Genomic DNA, 20,342 nt, shown 5'->3' on the forward strand with positions numbered 1-20,342 from the left:
CTCCTGCCCCGGGGGGCCCTGAGCTGTGCAGGTCAGCGCCTCCGCCCCCGGAGCATCCAGGCCCCTGCAGACTGGGAGCTGCGGTCGCTACTGCAGGAGCTGACTCCAGGGCTGGGGAGCTGGCTGCAGCCACTGTGGTTGCTCCTCCTGGTGTCACCTTGTACCTGGGATGGAGCAGGAGCCTCACAGGATGAACAGCTCCCACGGAGCCTCACAGTGGCCTCACAGGATAAACAGAATAAACAGCTCCCACTGAGCCGTGCACCAGGCAGGGGGCTGAGCAGCTCCCCCAGGTGCTCACACCTGAGAATCAGCACAGCAGGCCTCTCCCCCAGAAGACCAGCTAGACAGACAGGGGAAAAGCAAGTTATTGACCAAGCAGCACTGAAAAGCTCCAAGGGAAGTCCAGGGATTTGCAGTATATAGAATCAGAGGGTACTCCCCCTTGTTTTTTGTTTTCTGTTTGCTTTTGTATTTGAGTTCTTTCCAGTTTTTGGATGGATGCTTGTATTGAGATGTATTTCCCCCTCAGGACTGCTTTTGCTGTATCCCAAAGACTTTGAACGGTTGTATCTTCATTCTCTTTAGTTTCCATGAATCTTTTAAATTCTTCTCTAATTTCCTGGTTGACCCTTTCATCTTTTAGCAGGATGGTCCTTAACCTCCATGCGTTTGAAATTCTTCCAAACTTCTTCTTGTGATTTAGTTCTAGTTTCAGAGCATTATGGTCTGAAAATATGCAGGGGATGATCCCAATCTTTTGGTATCAGTTAAGACCTGATTTGTGACCCAGTATGTGGTCTATTCTGGAGAAAGTTCCATCTGCACGTGAGAAGAACGTGTATTCAGTTGCATTTGGGCGTAAGTAAATACCCTTTTTTCTCTTTTTTTTTTCTCCTTTTTTTTTCTTCTTTTTTCTCTTCTCTCTTTTACTCCTTTTCCCAATACAACTTGTTTTTGGCCACTCTGCACTGAGCCCAATGTCTAGAAGGAAAAACTCACCTCAAAAGAGAGAAGCAAAAACAGTCCTCTCTCCCACAGAGTTACAGAATTTGGGTTACAACTCAATGTCAGAAAGCCAATTCAGAAGCACAATTATAAGGATACTGGTGGCTCTAGAAAAAAGTGTAAAGGATTCAAGAGACTTCATGACTGCAGAATTTGGATCCAATCAGGCAGAAATTAAAAATCAATTAAATGAGATGCAATCCAAACTAGAGGTCCTAACTACGAGGGTAGTATAAGAGGGTTAACGAGGTAGAAGAACGAGTGAGTGACATAGAAGACAAGTTGATGGCAAAGAGGGAAACTGAGGAAAAAAGTAAAAACAATTAAAACATCATGAGGATAGATTAAGGGAAATAAATGACAGCCTCAGAAGGAAAAATCTACATTAAATTGGGGTTCCCAAGGGCGCCGAAAGGGACAGAGGTCCAGAAACTGTATTTGAACAAATCATAGCTGAGTACTTTCTTAATCTGGGGAGGAAAACAGGCATTCAGATCCAGGAAATAGAGAGATCCCCCCCCCAAAATCAATAAAAACCGCTCAACACCTCGACATTTAATAGTGAAACTTGCAAATTCCAAAGATAAAGAGAAGATCCTTAAAGCAGCAAGAGACAAGAAATCTCTAACTTTTATGGGGAGAAATATTAGATTAACAGCAGACCTCTCCACAGAGACCTGACAGGCCAGAAAGGGCTGGCAGGATATATTCAGGGTCCTAAATGAGAAGAACCTGCAGCCAAGAATACTTTATCCAGCAAGGCTCTCATTCAGAATAGGGGAGATCAAGAGATTCCAACATAGGCAGAAACTGAAAGAATATGTGACCACCAAGCCAGCTCTGCAAGAAATACTAAGGGGGACTCTGTAATAGAAAGAGGAGGTCCAAGGGAACAATCCACAAAAACAGAGACTGAATAGGTATCATGATGACACTAAATTCATATCTTTCAATAGTAACTCTGAACGTGAATGGGCTTAATGACCCCATCAAAAGGCGCAGGGTTTCAGACTAGATAAAAAAGCAGTACCCATCTATTTGCTGTCTACAAGAGACTCATTTTAGACATAAGGACACATACAGCCTGAAAATAAAAGGTTGGAGGCCCATGTACCATTCAAATGGTCCTCAAAAGAAAGCAGGGGTAACCATCCCTATATCAGATAAACTGAAGTTTATCCCCAAGACTGTAGTAAGAGATGAAGAGGGACACTATTATCATACTTAAGGGGTCTCTCTAACAAGAGGACCTAACAATCATGAATATTTATGCCTTGAATGTGGGAGCTGCTAAGTATATCAATCAATTAATAACCAAAGTTAAGACATACTTAGATAATAACACACTTATACTTGGTAATTTGAAAACAGCACTTTCTACAATTGACAGATCTTCTAAGCACAACATCTCCAAAGAAACAAGAGCTTTAAATGATACACTGAACAAGATGGATTTCACAGGTATTTACTTACGCCCAAATGCGACTGAATACACATTCTTCTCACGTGCAGATAGAACTTTCTCCAGAATAGACCACATACTGGGGTCACAAATCAAGTCGTAACTGATATCAAAAGATTGGGATCGTCCCCTACATATTTTCAGACCATAATACTCTGAAACTAGAACTAAATCACAAGAAGAAGTTTGGAAGAATTTCAAACGCATGGAGGTTAAGGACCATCCTGCTAAAAGATGAAAGGGTCAACCAGGAAATTAGAGAAGAATTTATTTTATTTATTATTTATTTGTTCATTTATTTGTTTATTTATTTTTAGAGAAGAATTTAAAAGATTCATGGAAACTAAAGAGAATGAAGATACAACCGTTCAAAGTCTTTGGGATACAGCAAAAGCAGTCCTGAGGGGGAAATACATCTCAATATAAGCATCCATCCAAAAAATGGAAAGAACTCAAATACAAAAGCTAACCTTGCACCTCAAGGAGGTGGAGAAAAAACAGCAAATAGATCCTACACCCAGCAGAAGAAGAGAATTAATAAAGATTTGAGCAGAACTCAATGAAATAGAGACCAGAAGAACTGTGGAATAGATCAACAAAACCAGGAGTTGGTTCTTTGAAAGAATTAATAAGATAGATAAACCATTAGCCAGCCTTATTAAAAAGACGAGAGAAAAGACTCAAATTAATAAAATCATGAATGAGAAAGGAGAGATCACCACCAATACCTAGGAAATACAAACGATTTTAAAAACTTATTATGAGGAGCTATACACCAATAAATTAGGCAATCTAGAAGAAATGGACACATTTCTGGGAAACCATAAACTACCAAAACTGGAACAGGAAGAAATAGAAAACCTGAACTAGGGATGAAATTGAAGCAGTCATCAAAAACCTCCCAAGACACAAAAGTCCAGGGCCAAAAGGCTTCCCAGGGGAATTCTATCAAACGTTTAAAGAAGAAATCATACCTATTCTACTAAAGCTGTTTGGAAAGATAGAAAGAGATGGAGTACTTCCAAATTCGTTCTATGAGGCCAGCATCACCTTAATTCCAAAACCAGACAAAGACCCCACCAAAAAGGAGAATTATAGACCAATATCCATGATGAACACAGACGTAAACATTTTCAACAAGATACTAGCCAATAGGATCCAACAATACACTAAGAAGATTATTCACCATGACCAAGTGGGATTTATCCCCGGGATGCAAGGCTGGCTCGTAAAGCACTCAATGTGAGTGAACATATCAACACGAGAAAAAACAAGAACCATATGATCCTCTCAATAGATGCAGAGAAAGCATTTGACAAAATACAGCATCCATTCCTGATCAAAACTCTTCAGAGTGTAGGGATAGAGGGAACATTCCTCAGCATCTTAGCCATCTATGAAAAGCCCATAGCAAATATCATTCTCAATGGGGAAGCACTGGGAGCCTTTCCCCTAAGATCAGGAACAAGACAGGGATGTCCACTCTCACCACTGCTATTCAACATAGTACTGGAAGTCCTAGCCTCAGCAATCAGACAACAAAAAGAAATAAAGGCATTCAAATTGGCAAAGAAGAAGTCAGACTCTCCCTCTTCGCAGATGACATGATACTGTACATACAAAACCCAAAAGAATCCACCCCAAGATTGCTAGAACTCACACAGCAATTCGGCAGTGTGGCAGGATACAAAATCAATGCCCAGTAATCAGTGGCATTTCTATACACTAACAATGAGACTGAAGAAAGAGAAATTAAGGAGTCAATCCCATTTACAACTGCACCCAAAAGCATAAGATACCTAGGAATAAACCTAACTAAAGAGGTAAAAGATCTATACCCTAAAAACTACAGAACACTTCTGAAAGAAATTGAGGAAGGCACAGAGATGGAAAGACATTCCATGCTCATGGATTGGAAGAATTAATACTGTTAAAACGTCTTTGTTACCCAGGGCAATTTACATGTTTAATGCAATCCCTATCAAAATACCATGGACTTTCTTCAGAGAGTTGGAAAAAATCATCTTAAGATTTGTGTGAAATCAGAAAAGACCCCGAATAGCCAGGGGAATATTAAAAAAGAAAAGCATAGCCAGGGGCATCACAATGCCAGAATCCAGGTTGTACTACAAAGCTGTGGTCATCAAGACAGTGTGGTCCTGGCACAAAAACAGACACATAGATTGATGGAACAGAATAGAGAACCCAGAAATGGGCCCTCAACTAATATTGGACAAAGCAGGAAAGACTATCCACTGGGAAAAAGACAGTCTCTTCAATAAGTGGTGCTGGGAAAATTGGACATCCACATGCAGAAGAATGACACTAGATTATTCTCTTACACCAGACACAAAGATAAACTCAAAATGGATGAAAGATCTAAATGTGAGACAAGATTCCATCAAAATCCTAGAGGAAAACACAGGCAACACCCTTTTGAACTTGGCCACAGCAACTTCTTGCAAGATAACATCCATGAAGGCAAGAGAAACAGAAGCAAAAATGAATTATTGTGATTTCATCAAGATAAAAAGCTTCTGCACAGCAAAAGAAACAGTCAACAAAACTAAGACAACGTACAGACTGGGAGAAGGTATTTGCAAATGACCTATAAGATAAAGGGCTAGTATCCAAGATCTATAAAGAACTTATTAAACTCAACAGCAAAGAAACAAAGAATCCAATCATGAAAAGGGCAAAAGACATGAACAGAAATCTCACAGAGGAAGACATAGACATGGCCAACATGCACATGAGAAAATGCTCCACATCACTGGCCATCAGGGAAATACAAATCAAAACCACAATGAGATACCGCCTCACACTGGTGAGAATGGTGAAAAGTAACAAGACAGGAAACAACAAATGTTGGAGAGGATGTGGAGAAAGGGGAACCCTCTTGCACTGTTGGTGGGAATGTGAACTGGTGCAGCCACTCTAGGAAACTATGTGGAGGTTCCTCAAAGAGTTAAATAAAAATAGACCTGCCCTACGACCCAGCAATTGCATTGCTGGGGATTTACCCCAAAGATACAGATGCAATGAAATGCCAGGACACCTGCACCCCGATGTTTCTAGCAGCAATGTCCACAATAGCCAAACTGTGGAAGAAGCCTCGGTGTCCATCGAAAGATGAATGGATAAAGAAGCTGTGGTCTATGTATACAATGGAATATTCCTCAGCCATTGGAAACGACAAATACCCACTATTTGTTTCGATGTGGATGGAACTGGAGGGTATTATGCTGAGTGAAATAAGTCAATTGGAGAAGGACAAACATTATATGGTCTCATTCATTTGGGGAATATAAAAATTAGTGAAAGGGAATAAAGGTAAAAGAGAGAAAATGAATGAAAATATCAGTGAGGGTGATAAAACATGAGAGACACCTAACTCTGGGTAATGAACAAGTGGTAGTGGAAGGGGAGGTGGTCAAGGGGTTGGGGTGACTGGGTAATGGGCACTGAGGGGGGCACTTGGCGGGATGAGCACTGGGTGTTATGCTATATGTTGGCAAATCGAACTCCAGTAAGAAAAATTTAAAAAAAGCTGATATCCCCTTTCAATAGTGTTTAATAGACTGTTTTTGCTACTAGGCTATGTAGTGTCATATATGGTATATGTATCCTGATTCGTATACATACATATGCGTATATTATTTGTCTGCTCATGTGGAAGTTCAGATTATATGATACAGATCTACATATATTTACACTTATATCTATAACCATATATCTGTCAGTATTGTCAGTATCCTCTTCATCCTGTATCTATTAACCCTTGTTTTATTTTTTAAAAACCTGTTTTAATGCTGAAGTCCTCTCCCTACAATTCTTTCAACAGACCCAGTTTTAAACCCATATAGAGTTACTGAAAGCCTTCCAGACACCTCTCACTCTCTCAGGTTCAACTTTTTGCCTCTATGGGTCTCTCCATAGAGAATAAGATCCTCCATCTTAGCCCTCAACTGTCCATCTTTATTTGCAATTGAAATGATGTCTTTTCTTCAAAGTCTATAACTTAAATGTTACAGCTTCCTTTATCCATTTCCAGATTACCACAAAGAGGATAGGAATGCATACTCATTTGAAGCATGTAAGTTTATTTATTCTTTTTAGATCATACTTGGCCTTGTATAGTATTTATTTTTGGTTTACATACTCTGTTAGATTATAGCTTAGAAGTCCTAGTAGTCTTGTACTTGTGCAGTGCATGGAACAGTGACTTACACATGAGGTCCAAAGTATTTGTGAAATACTTGTGAAATTTAAAAAATGTAACAGCACAGATACACAAAATACAATAGACTGTGGCACTCTTTTCCAGTATGGTAATGAGTCTAGGGAAATTACTACTTTTGAGATGGCTGTTACAGGCCAGCACTCCTTCCTGTTTCTTTTCATGACAATCTCAAGTATCATAAACCTAAAGTAAATTCTTCTTCCTATCACTAGAACTTGTTCCTGGGATGGAGCATGACAAAAAGCAAGGAGAAGCCCTTTAATTAAATGCTTGTTTAAAGATATAAAACATTTAAGTCTTTAAGACAAAGATCATTATTATGTATTTCTGGAGGTGCAGATCACAAGATTAGACCAGGCCATCTGCTCTCGTTTTGTTTCCCTAAGAAATACCCCCAGGAAAGGAAGTGAATGGATCATAGTCCAGCTGCTTTTATTCTTTAAATCTGGAGAATTCATGTTATTGCTTATCTGTGTAGCTTACTGAGTCTTTGCTGTATCATTTCCTATTGTTCTGATTTTTCCTGTTATCTAGATCTTTCTTCTTCATTCACTGTTATGACCCCAAAATGAAAATAATAAAACTACTACTGTGAATTTCTTCATTCTCAGAAAGGTCTGTTATCCTAATTGGCTCTTTATTTGAATGAGAAGTTGGACATCCAGCTGTGAATCTATGAGCATGGTGTGTTAACATGTCAAGTGTTACTTTAAGCTGGGGAGTATGGGACAGACAGTTTGGGCGTCTCAGAAGCTCAGATTTTCTCTGAAGCCTCCTCTTGTATATCTCAGGTCTAGAGATTCCTTCATTCTGGTTTGAACTTCAACTACTGTATTTCTTCCAGAAAATCACCAAAATCCCTTCTCCACTGATATAATCTCAGTCTCATTTCTGTTACAAATATATTCATTTTTACCCTATTTTTGTCATATAAATAGCATATTGGGAAAGAAGTAAAATACATATCTGTGCAAAGCCCATATTTTAGGTAAGATATTCACTGATTCCTTAAAGAGAAACTATGAAATTACAGATATATTATTTCAGATATTTAGATGTAAAGGATGATATCACAATGCTAACTTTAGATATTTGTCTGAAACAACTGCTCTGATGTGAGATTAAGCCATCGCTTGGAAATACAAATAACATACTTAGAATACTTTTTGTTATGAAGGTGTGTTCATTTTCTTAACCTGGATATTTAAAAGAGCTCATAGCTCCAATAAAAATCATCTACATAGTGAAGGAATTATCAACAAAACAAAAGGACACCCTACTGAAAGGGAGAAAATATTCCCAAATGATATTTCTGTTAAGTAGTTAATGGCCAAAATATACAAAGAATTTATATAACTGAACACCAAGGAAACCCAAATAATCTGATTAAAAATGGGCAGAGGACCTAAATAGATATTTTTCCAAAGAAGACATATAGATAGCCAACAGACACATGAACTGATGATGCTCAACATCACTAATCATCAGGGAAATGCAAATCAAAACAATGAGATACACCTTACATCTAGCACAATACCTAAAATCAAAACCACAAGAAATAACAAATGTTGGTTAAGGTGTGTAGAAAATGGAACCCTCGTGCATTTTGTGAGAATACAAATTGGTGTAGCCACTGTTAAAAAAGTGTGGAGGTTCCTCAAAAAATTAAAAATAAAACTACTGGGATCCCTGGATGGCGCAGCGGTTTGGCGCCTGCCTTTGGCCCAGGGCGCGATCCTGGAGACCAGGGATCGAATCCCACGTCGGGCTCCCGGTGCATGGAGCCCGCTTCTCCCTCTGCCTATGTCTCTGCCTCTCTCTCTCTCTCACTGTGTGCCTATCATAAATAAATAAAATAAAAATTAAAAAAATTTAAAAAAATAAAAAAATTAAAAAAATAGAACTACTATATGATACAGTAATTCCTCTACTGAGTACTTATGTGAATAAAATGAAAATACTAATTCAAAAAGGTATACACAACCTTATTTTATTGCAACATTATTTACAATAGCTAAGACATGAGGGAAACTCAAGTGTCCATTGGTTGATGAATGCACAAAGAAGTGTGATGTGTATGTGTGTGTGTGTGTGTGTATAATGGAATATTATTTAGTTATAGAAAGAATGACATCTTGCCATCTGCAACAACATAGAAGGAGTACAATGCTGTATTCCTAAAAAGTACAATGCTAAGTGAAGTAAGTCAGTCAGAGAAAAACAAAAGCCATATGATTTCACACATATGTGGAATTTAAGAAACAAAACAAATGAACAAAACAAAACAAAAAGATGAACAAACATAAAAAAATGACAAATATAGAGAACAAATGGGTGGATGGGAGGTGAGTGGGAGGGGTGGGTGAAATAGATAAAGGAGATTAAGAGAACACTTATTTTAATGAGCACTGAGAAACGTATAGAACTGTTGAGTCACCAACACTGTGTTAATGAACTTGAATAAAATTTTAAAAATAACCCATAGTTCCTATTTTTTAAATGTAAATAAATGTAGTATATATACAAATTTCTCGTCACTTTATAATACTTTGTACTGCTCAGAAGATTGCCAACAAAATTATCTTCGATTGTATTCAAAGAAACAGCATCATTAGGTTAAGACAAACACCAAGCAACACTAGAACAGTATTTCTCAAATATGTGTATTAGGTATATGTCAAAATCTCTCTGATACAGGCATTCATGTTGTTTTTCTACAATGGTGGTTCTTTACACTTTAGTGAGCATCAACATCATGTGGAGAGCTTGTGAAAACATATTGACAGGCTCCATCATTAGTGTTTCTGATTTAGCAATGTCGATGCTGTTGGTTTAAAACCATACTTAGGAATCCGGTGGCCCGGATGACTCAGTGGTTTAGCGCCGCCTTCAGCCCAGGGTGTGATCCTGGAGTCTGGGGATGGAGTCCCACATCAGGCTCCCTGTATGGATCCTGCTTCTCCCCCTGCCTGTGTCTCTGCCTCTCTCTCTCTCTCTCTCATTAATAAATAAATAAAATATTTTAAAAAATACTTAGGAATCATTGTTTAAATAATCAGTGAAACAAAAGTTTTATAATAACAAAGTATTTAGAGCAGTCAAAATGGAATTTCTATACATCCTCTATCTCCTACTTTAAGCAATGCTGTGTGTAGAACTATGATATTGCATAGTGGATAAGGATTTCTGTTAAGTCCAAGATGATGGTTCTAGTAGAATCAATGAATGTATGTATGTAGGGTTTATCTGTATCTAGAGTAAGTGTCTATTCCAATAAGAAAAAAACACTTCCCTTTTATGATGGAAACTGTCCAATGTAATCAACCTGCTACTAAGTAGCTAGCTGATCAATCTAATAAATGGTGATATACAAGAAACTCAATGTTATCTCAAGTCCTGGCAGACTGAACACTCAACAATGGCCATAGTCAAGGTGGCCTGAATAAATGAAGTCCATGACATGAACACACACATAACTTCCCCCTGGCACTGGATCATTTCTGGTCATGAACCCACTGGATAATGACAGAAATGTCTGAAGAAAACTTAGATCGAAAAATGGGTCATCCCATCTAGTTGATTTTTTAAATCTTTCTTTGCTGAGTTCCCCCTTCAATGATTGTTCTTATGAGACACGAATATCTTCATGTTTTTTGCCTATTTGGAGAGATCTATTTACATACCTGTTCCACAAATTTCCTTGTCTTTGGTTTTCTAATAATATTCCTTCAAAGTTCCTGCTCTCCCAGAAAACCATTAGTCATACCTCATGCATTGGTATGTGATCACACCTCTGGCCATCTCTCCTTCCAAAGTGAACAACCAATTGTGCTGCTCCGAGTTCTACCACTTGGAAGATTTCCATTCACCTCTGCCTTTTAGGAATATTGCAGGGAGGGGTTGCAATGCTGTAGCTGTCCACTTTCAGGTGATGTCTGCATTTCATGCAGAACCATCTATAAACCAGGACCTTGTTTTTGTCTTCCTCTCTCAACTGATCATAAAGAATTTCCCTTGAGCCCATGGGTGCAGGCTGTGAGTGAGAGGCCAGTATAGCAGGAATAGGGACATGAACATTTGGGCTACTTCTTCATGTAACTGCTGGTGCCTTCAGGGTCTGCTCAGGCTCCTACATTTATACACCAGTTTCTTTTCACAATGGAGTATTCCCACAGATGCCCACCTCATGGTGGATCAAATAATCTAGCTTATAAGAGCAGCTTTGGTTGCATGTGGAATCAGTGGCCCATAGTTAAGTGTCCATTTACACTAAGAGCCAATGACTGTTTCTTCAAAGTAGAATAGCTATCCACTGAGGATGGCAGGGCTTTACTCCAAAATTCTACTGGCCTGCCTCGTGATTCACCTCTAGAGGCCTACCAGAGGCTCCAAAGCCTCCCCACTGGATCTGCCCCTTCAAGCACCATTGGCTCTGCGGACTCACATGGCCTAAATGACAGAGCAGCTTGCATAGCAACCTATGCTTGTTACAAAGCCTTTTCCTGTCCTGAACCCACCCAAAAGGGGCAGTTTATCTGGTCCCTTGGTAAATGGGCCAGTGTAATACACCCAAATGAGGATGACACTATGTTCAGAATCCACAGGAACCCACTAGGTATTGTGACTCCTTTTTGGATGTGCCCTATATCACTTGGCCCCTAAGAATCTCACTGAAGTATAAGGCCTCTTAATTTTTTTTAAGTAGGCTCCATGCACAATGTGGGGCTTGAACTCACAACCCTGCTGTATGGACTTAGCCAGCTAGGTGCCCCATTTTTTTTGCATTTATTTCTCACCCACTGTCATGCATATTTTTTACCAAGAAGCATAGAATATTGCTGCTTCTTGCTCACTGGTATCATAATGTCATCTGTGTAATGGGCCAGTTAGAGATCTTTGTCAGAAAGAAAGGCAATCAAGATTCCTGAGAAATATTTGCACATCATACATCTGATAATGACTTGTATATATGAAGAATTTACAAAATATACTAGTTAATTAACTCCAAGAAAAATTCACTCAGTTAAAAAACTGGCAAAGATTGGAGCAAGACAGTTCATCAAACAAGACAGTTCACCAAACAAGATATAAAGATATCAAAACAGGACCGAAAAAGATACTTTATACAATGGTTTATCAGAGAAATACATGTGAGAAGCACAATGAAATACCACAACTCACTTGTATAAATGACTCAAATTGAGAAGACTATTCTTACTGGAAGCAGTATCATAGGCCTTTTGTACGCATAGGTAAGCAACAAAATGAGTGAAGAGATAATCATACAAAATTGAAAGGGTCAGTATATTTAAGTTGTTTGTGTTATGTTGAAGCCACCCCTGCACATCATACTACTTACTCCATCCTTCCGTGAAGTTTTCAGAATGACATTAATTTCATGAATGCTGTCTTCCTCCTCTATTTTGGCTTTCACAAGCAAAACTATGAGGAAGTGACATAACTGATTAATCAGTCTGCCCAAAAAGATGCTGTTTGCTTTCCCCTAGCTGCCTATCAATTCCCATCTGAAGGGTGAACATTTTTTCCTCTTCAAATATCAAATCAAAGTGTCACAAATAAGTAAATTTTTATTTTTCTGAAAGAAAGTACATTGACAACTTTCTTTGCTAATGCACAAGGGGCAAACCTGAATGCTTTACCATCATGTTCAAAATCCGTCATTTATATTAAGTTGGGGTAAAAAACAAAGTCTCTGAACTAGCCTCCAACGCATGTGTGGTCCCACCTGTGCTGGCCTCCCTGGCCCTATCTGGTTACTCCTAGCTTGTCTCTTTGTAATTCAGCACATTGTGCTTCTCCCATGATTCAGGCTCTCTGATTATCTAGGTCCTCCAATGGCCAAGGTCATAGGCATGACACATGTCCACAGGTAGCAATCACCGTGTAGAAACGAAGACCCTCAAGTCACACCCAGATCTACTGACACAGAACCTGAATTTTTAACAAGATCTCTCTCTAGGAGACTCACAGGCATTAACATTTGCAGAGCACTGAGCTATGGCACCTCTCACTGTGATGCTTTATCTTTGTTTCCCTTTGCACCTCCCTTGATCTCTCCCTAGTAAGATTTTTCATCAGATTTCAGCTTGAAGTTTGGAGTCAGGTCTAGGTCTGGAATGTGACCTGAAGTTTGCATGAGGAGGACAGTTTTCTTTGGGGTGGGTTCCTGAAGGGAATCTAGAACTTTGGCCTCATTAAAATCATGTAGGATCAGCTCAGACAAGAACATATTAATCAAAGCACTCAGAGTAACGCCTATTTCACAGATAAACCGATTTGCATAAACATGTCAGCGGTGTCCCTTGTGGTGGAAAGTAGTGGCATAAAGTCCAATTTCAACTGTTAAAACTAGAACTGTAATGTGACTTGATGTTTATGATCCCACAGGCTGTAATGCCCGATGGGACACCTGGACTTCGCATACACATTCAAGTCTGCAATGCCCAGAAGAACGGCTTAGTTTTGTCCTAAAGGGAGCCCTAGGGTACTATCAGAGGAATTTTAATATTTCATTCCTTCCTTTTTTGGCAAAAGCATATAGGTTTCTGATGATTGGTTGACTCTTGCGTTTGAAGCAAATTGATATAAATAACCTTTTCTTGAGCTTTGTAAATGAAGCAAACAGAATGAATCAGCGTGCAAAGACTTGCTGCCTATGTTATGGTCACTCTAGCGGTATTGTATTTTTTTTTTTCTCCTTAGAAAGCCTAACACTTTGAAGTGGTTTCCTCAGATTTCTTATTAGATATGGGTAAGAGAGAAATGACTTCTATGACATTCATTAGTCTTTCTATATAAAGGTGAAATACTGTTACACTTATAAAAATTTCACATTGGAATTACAGATGCCAAAAAACAGGTGAATAATGGAAACCAAATAATCAATAAGTTATATATTTTATGTTGATAGCCATAATCTAGATAAGCAAAATAGCTGTGAGATGAATTACTCTGTTAAACAATGTTTTATTATCCTTTAACATAACTATAATGACTTTATAAATAAAAGTGGTGAACTGAAATGTGAAACATTTAAAATTTTATTTTATTTTAAATATTTTATTTATCTATTCATGAGAGACAGAGACACAGGGAGAGGGAGAAGCAGGCTCCATGCAGGGAGCCCGACGTGGGATTCGATCTGGAGTCTCCAGGATCAGGCCCTGGGCTGAAGGCCGTGCTAAACCGCCAAGCCACCCCAGCTGCCCACATTTAAAAATTTAAACTGCACTTAAGTATCACAGGTTTTAATGATTTCTGCATAAGAAATCTTCCTGGTTATTCTGATTAAAAGTTTAGTTTTGTCTTACTGATCACATTTTCTGATTAAAACTTTTAAGGTAAGTCACTAGTATATTAACTCCATCCTTTCTGCCACTTCTGATAAGAATTTTGTTGACTGTTTTGCCATATATGTAGCAAGAAATTGGCAGTTAGTGTCTTTTTGCACTCCAGCGTGTATGGCCTGGTAAATATCAGCACAAATAGAACCTGAGGATTTTCAATTATTTAGTGATTCAGGATGCATAGAAGGAAGTCCTTTTCAAATAAATAGGCCTTTAATAATGGCAATTGCTGGCCCTGATTATCTATGTTATTTATATTTTACTCTGGTTTTTGGCTTAATCTTATTATGCTAAAAAAAAAAAACTGATGGTGAAATAGTTCCCTCAAGTAAAACCAGCAGGATTTCCACAAAAGAACCTTCTACAAAAGTTCTGATCACTGTAATAAAAAATATAAAGCAACTTTTAAATATGAGTGGAACTTTCAGGCAGTGCTAGTATACATATGAACAACACAGAGTGTATAAAGTTGAACTGAAAAACTCCTGCATAGACATAATCCCTAGGAAAATAAGTTTCGAAATTTGAAGAAGAGAAAAAGAAGATTCCAGAGTCGACAACTTTAAATGAAAACGGAAGTTAAGATAAACAGTCACCCCCCCAAACTCCGGGCCTTTCCTTTTCTGTTGTTCGAGGCCTTTCTCTGATGTCCTTCCTCCTCCTTCTCTGTAGTCTTTCTCACACTTATCCATCCGTGTGTCTGTTCTCTACCTATTTCTCTTCCATCTCCTGATTTTTTTCACCACCAAAATTTCTCCTCCTTATCTTGTCTCCTTATCTTTATGCAGTTCTCTCCCTTGAAAACTTTAACTAAAACAATATCAGGAGAAAAATGTTCTATTTATCCACCCACAGCAGACATATAACAGTTGTTCTCCACTATCCTGGAGGATTCAATGCCCTTTCCCTGCTCACTGTTGAGCAACTGGTTTCCCATTCACTGCTCATTATCCTCTGGCCTCAACTGCATCACATAACAGAAACTGCTCTCACTAAAGCCACCACAAATCTCTCAGTCTCCACACTCAATCACATCTGTTCACTCCTTGTCCTTCAGAGCATCTATTTTATCAACTGGCACCATAACTCTCTTTGTCCTTCTTGAGAATCTTCCTCTATTTTTGTTCATGACACTCATCTGTCCTGTTTCCCTTCTCTTCTTGACCATTCTGCTCTGTTTCCTTTCCTGTCCTCTTCTTGTCTTTATCACTGCCAGTCAGAACTACTAGTTTCTTTTTGTAAAAAAAAGATTTTTATTTATTTATTAATGAGAGACAGAGAGAGAGAGAGAAGCAGAGACACAGGCAGAGGGAGAAGCAGGCTCCATGCAGGGGGCCCCGACGTGGGACTCCATCCCAGGTCTCCAGGATCAGGCCCTGGGCTGAAGGTGGCGCTAAACCATTGAGCCACCCGGGCTGCCCGAACTACTAGTTTCAACAAGATATTATTTTTTTGGAATGGATTCTAATATAGAAATGCTAGGAGATTAAAGGAATCAGCTGAGAAAAAAATGGGCAGCAACAGAAGGAAGCAAGGCAGTCTATCAATAGCAAAAATCATGTCCCAACATTGGCTCTATGAGGGTTACTGTCACTGCTCCTGCGTGGGAATGCCACTGTTCACACTGACTGGGTCATTGGTGTGGGTGCAGGATGCATTTGCTGGAACCCTCATATTGTACCTTAGCAATTCAAATTCTTGCCCCTTTTCCTCTCTCACTCCAAATTCCAAATCCAGTGTGGATGGATTTTAGTTGCCAAACCTACATCACAAGTGCCTTCATTTTAGTTATAAGGGAAAGTTATAAGGAAAGTCAGTTGTAGCTCTTTTGGTTCCCAGAGTGGATGGTAGATTTTGCCTGGGACCCAGATTATGTGGTAGAAAAGAGGACTGGCTATCTAAAAATGACATATATTCTCCAAAACCACGTTAATATATTTTGTCAGTTTAGTTCCTCACCCTTGTCTTCACTTTGTGTATTCCCCAATGTGTAGGTCAAACATGAGTATGCCTTGATCTACCCTGATGCCTTCCAAGTCAATATTTGTAGTAGATGCACACAACAAAGCATATACCACCTGGATGTCCAGAGGACACTCTCTCTACAAACTGGCACTGCATCCTCATTTCAATGATTTTTCAAAATTTGAATATAGTTGACACACAATTTTGCATTAGTTTCAGGCGTACAACACAGTGATTTGACTCGTTTATATTTCGTGCTAGGTTGATCCCAAGTACAGCTGTCATCTGTTGCCATACATTGCTATTACAATATTGTTGACTATATTCTTTATGCTGTGACTTTTATCCATGACTTCTTCATTTCATAACTGGAAGCCTAATCTCCCACCCTCCTTCACCATTTTGCCCAATTTTCCACTTCCTATGTCTCTGGCAAACAAATTGTTCTCTGTATTTCTAGGTCTGATTCTTCTCTTTGTTTATTCATTTTTTTAGACATCACATATGGGTGAAATCATATGGTATTTGTCTTTCTCATTCAGACTTATTTCATTTAGTGTAATAGCCTGTTGTATCAAATGACCTGATCTTATCCTTTTCTATAGCTGGGTAATATCCCGTATATATATCTATATCTATACACACACACATACTTGCTTATTCATTTGTTTATAGGTGGACACTTAAGTTGCTTCGATATCTTGGCTACTCTATATAAGGCTGCAGTAAACATAGGGGTGCATGTTTCTTTCCTTTTTTAAAAATTTAAATTTAATTTTCCAACATATAATCTCCAGTGCTCATCTCATGTATGTATTTTCAAATTGCTGTTTTCATTTTCTTTGGGTAAATGAAAATCTACCCAGTCACAAAGTGACTCCTATTCTTCACTGACCATCCTTTCACCTCCAATGTGTCACAAGAAGTGATGATGTCTCTACATTCTGAACTCTTTTCCATCGATCCCAGTGTCATTTCATCCATGGACTAGCTATATCACATGCATTTGAATCACTTGGGGAGCAGGTTAAGATGCAGATTTATTAGATTTCATTCTTGACCCAGTAAATCTAATTCTAAAGAAACCCTCACAATCTATATTTTGCATGAAAAGTTCCTCAGAGATTTCCAATGTGCATTCTTGTTTGAAAACCAGTAGACAGCAGTAACATTTTCCTGACTGGTATTCCTGACTCCAACTTTATCTCCCTAGGGCCTATTTTCTACACTGCCACATATTTATTTTAAAAAAATCTTATGTGGGATGCCTGAGTGGCTCAATGGTTGAGCGTCTGCCTTTGGCTTGGGTTGTGATCTAGGGGTCCTGGGACTGAGTCCTGCATCGGGTTCCCCACAAGGAATCTGCTTCTCCCTCTGCCTATGTCTCTGCCTCTCTCTCTGTGTCTCTCATGAGTAAAGAAATAATATCTTTAAAAAATGAAAATAAATAAAAATAAAAATATTACAGTGCCTCACTCCCTTTTTTTCAGTGCATGCTTCTTCCCTGATAAATAATGTTCAAGATCCTTCACATGCTATTCAACTCATTTTGTAGCCCAGGCTCTTCAAGCCTCTTCCCCTTCACCCTATGTCCATATCCTGGACACAGAATTTCCCTTTCATACTCAATCCTATCCCATAAATTTAGTAACTATGTATAATGTCTTTCATTTTCCCCATTCTGTAATCATGGCACATTTAAAAAATTGAAATAATTGCATTTATTTCCAAACCCCCCAAACAGATTCCATCTATCACCAGGTAACACACAAAACTGAGAGGGCATTCGGATGTGCGTAACTTACTTAAACTCTCCTCCCTATATTTCCTGTCATAAATTGACTGAATTTTTGGTCTTTTGTTCAATTTCATTTCAGAAAGCACCCGATGAGGACATGGAAAAGGAAAATGCAACATTGCTGACAGAGCTGATTCTCACAGGACTCACACATGAACCACAGTGGAAAATCCCTCTATTTTTGATGTTCTTGGTTATCTATCTTCTCACTATTGTCGGGAACCTTGGTCTGATTACTCTCATCTGGAATGACCCTCAGCTTCACATCCCCATGTACTTATTCCTTGGCAGTCTGGCATTTGTGGATGCTTGGTTATCATCCACAGTGACCCCCAAGATGCTAGTCAGCTTCTTTGCCAAGAGCAAAACGATCTCTCTCTCTGAATGTATGATACAGTTTTTTTCCTTTGCAATCAGTGTAACCACGGAATGTTTTTTGCTGGCAACAATGGCTTATGATCGCTATGTGGCCATATGCAAACCATTAACTTATCCAGTGATTATGTCCAATATACTCTGCATCCGGCTGATACTTTTGTCATTTTTAGGAGGACTTCTTCATGCCATAATTCATAGTTCTTTTTTATTCAGATTAACCTTCTGCAATTCTATCATAGTACATCATTTTTACTGTGATATTATACCATTGTTTAAGATCTCCTGTACTGATCCTTCTATTAATTATCTGATGGTATTTATTTTCTCTGGGTCAATACAAGTCTTCACCATTTTGACTGTTCTTGTCTCCTACACACTAGTGCTCTTTACAATATTAAGAAAGAAGTCGCTACAAGGCATAAAAAAAGCCTTCTCCACCTGTGGGGCCCATCTCTTTTCTGTGTCTTTATACTATGGCCCCCTCCTTTTCATGTATGTGCGCCCTAGATCTGCACAGGTAGATGATCAAGATATGATGGACTCTCTATTTTACACTGTCATAATTCCAGTGTTAAATCCAATTATCTATAGCCTGAGAAATAAGAAAGTTATAGATTCAATGAGAAAAATGTTAAAGAGACATGCTTAGTACTCATAGTAACATCTGTTCTTCTTCCATTAAAATAACACAGAATTGTGCAGATTAGATGTTGCTATATGTTCGCTAGTGTTCAAATGTTTTGCAGGTATAATTGCCCGAGCATTCAAATGCCTTAAAGTGGGAATACAAATAAACCATCATAAATATGTGGATATATTATTGAAAAAGATATAATTTTATTCAAGTGTTCATGTCATACTAAAATAATTTAAAAATATCTTACATGTTTTTATGTTCAATATTGTTTCATAAATGCATTAAGCAGTGTAATAGTGTAATTTCTGGGAAAAGAATTTGAACGAGTCTTTTATAGCCACACAGTTGTGCAGCTTGACTCACACCACATTTCACTCTACAGTGGGGTCAGGTTGTATTTGAGTGAACAGAGGCAAAAAAGTATAATGAGATATCCGATTTCAGTCTACCCTTGCCCTTCCTCTCTCACCACTAGTTCCACATATGGCCCTACTGATACAACTAAGGATCACATACTAAAACTACTCAACATCTGTCATTGTTACATTATTGATACTTTTATATCATGTTGATATTCTCTTACTTTGCAAACATTGCTGTCAGACTTTTCCATAAACAGAAGCCTAAATGGTATCCTTGTGGAATAACTTTTCAAGGAGTGTTATATCTATCAGATTACATATATATATTTATGTATACAGCATACATATCTAGAACTCTATATATGCATGTTTATATTTGAGATTCACATATATGAACAGATTACATGACATGCACACTTGTAAATATATATTTACATGTGTAAATGTATATATATTATATATATATTCCACAGTAATATATATATACTTATATATATTTTTTTCTGTATATATATATATATATTTCATTACCCTGCATAATGAGTATATTTCATTGTAAACTCATTATCCTGCATTTGTGAGCCTGGCCGTGTTTGAAGTACTTTCAAATAAAATCTTAATAGGACTCTGAAATCTCTTTCTTCAAAATTCTTCTACTGACCCTGTGTTTTACCTAAAAAAATAACTTACTGAAAGCCTTCTGGATACCCTCTTTTGGCATATGTTGTTGTTCATATGGTCTCTCCACAGAGAATGCTTCCTAAGTGTACCCATCTTTCATGTACAATTGAAATGGTATCCTTTCTTCAAAGGTCTTCTTAAATGTTTCACTTCCTTGACACATTTACAGATTACATTGAAGAAGATAAAAATGGTCACTCGTTTGAAACATTGGATATTTTACTTATTCTTCTAGGCCACTAATGGCCATATATAATATTGAGTTTTCATCTATTAGCTTTTTAATTTGTATTTTTTTAAGTTTTGATTTTAATCACCAAGTGCTCATCATAAGTACATTCCTTAATCCTTATCACTTATCTTACCCACTGCTCCAACCACCTCCCCTCTAGTAACCATGAGTTTGGTCTCTCTAGTTAACAGTCTGTTTCTTGGTTTGCT

At 38.1% G+C, this 20,342-nt stretch overlaps 1 protein-coding gene across 1 annotated transcript; it reads left to right on the top strand.

Annotated features, from left to right (window-relative positions):
- The first annotated feature begins 17,937 nt into the window (after nucleotides 1–17,937).
- Nucleotides 17,938–18,870, top strand: LOC112641365 (olfactory receptor 5H2-like). Its single transcript, XM_049105496.1, has one exon. It carries the CDS (start codon nucleotides 17,941–17,943, stop codon nucleotides 18,868–18,870), a length of 930 nt encoding a protein of 309 aa, XP_048961453.1. The 5' UTR covers nucleotides 17,938–17,940.
- The last annotated feature ends 1,472 nt before the right edge of the window (nucleotides 18,871–20,342 follow it).

Source organism: Canis lupus, chromosome 33 (genome assembly GCF_003254725.2).
Source record: "Canis lupus dingo isolate Sandy chromosome 33, ASM325472v2, whole genome shotgun sequence".
Classification (NCBI taxonomy): domain Eukaryota; kingdom Metazoa; phylum Chordata; class Mammalia; order Carnivora; family Canidae; genus Canis; species Canis lupus.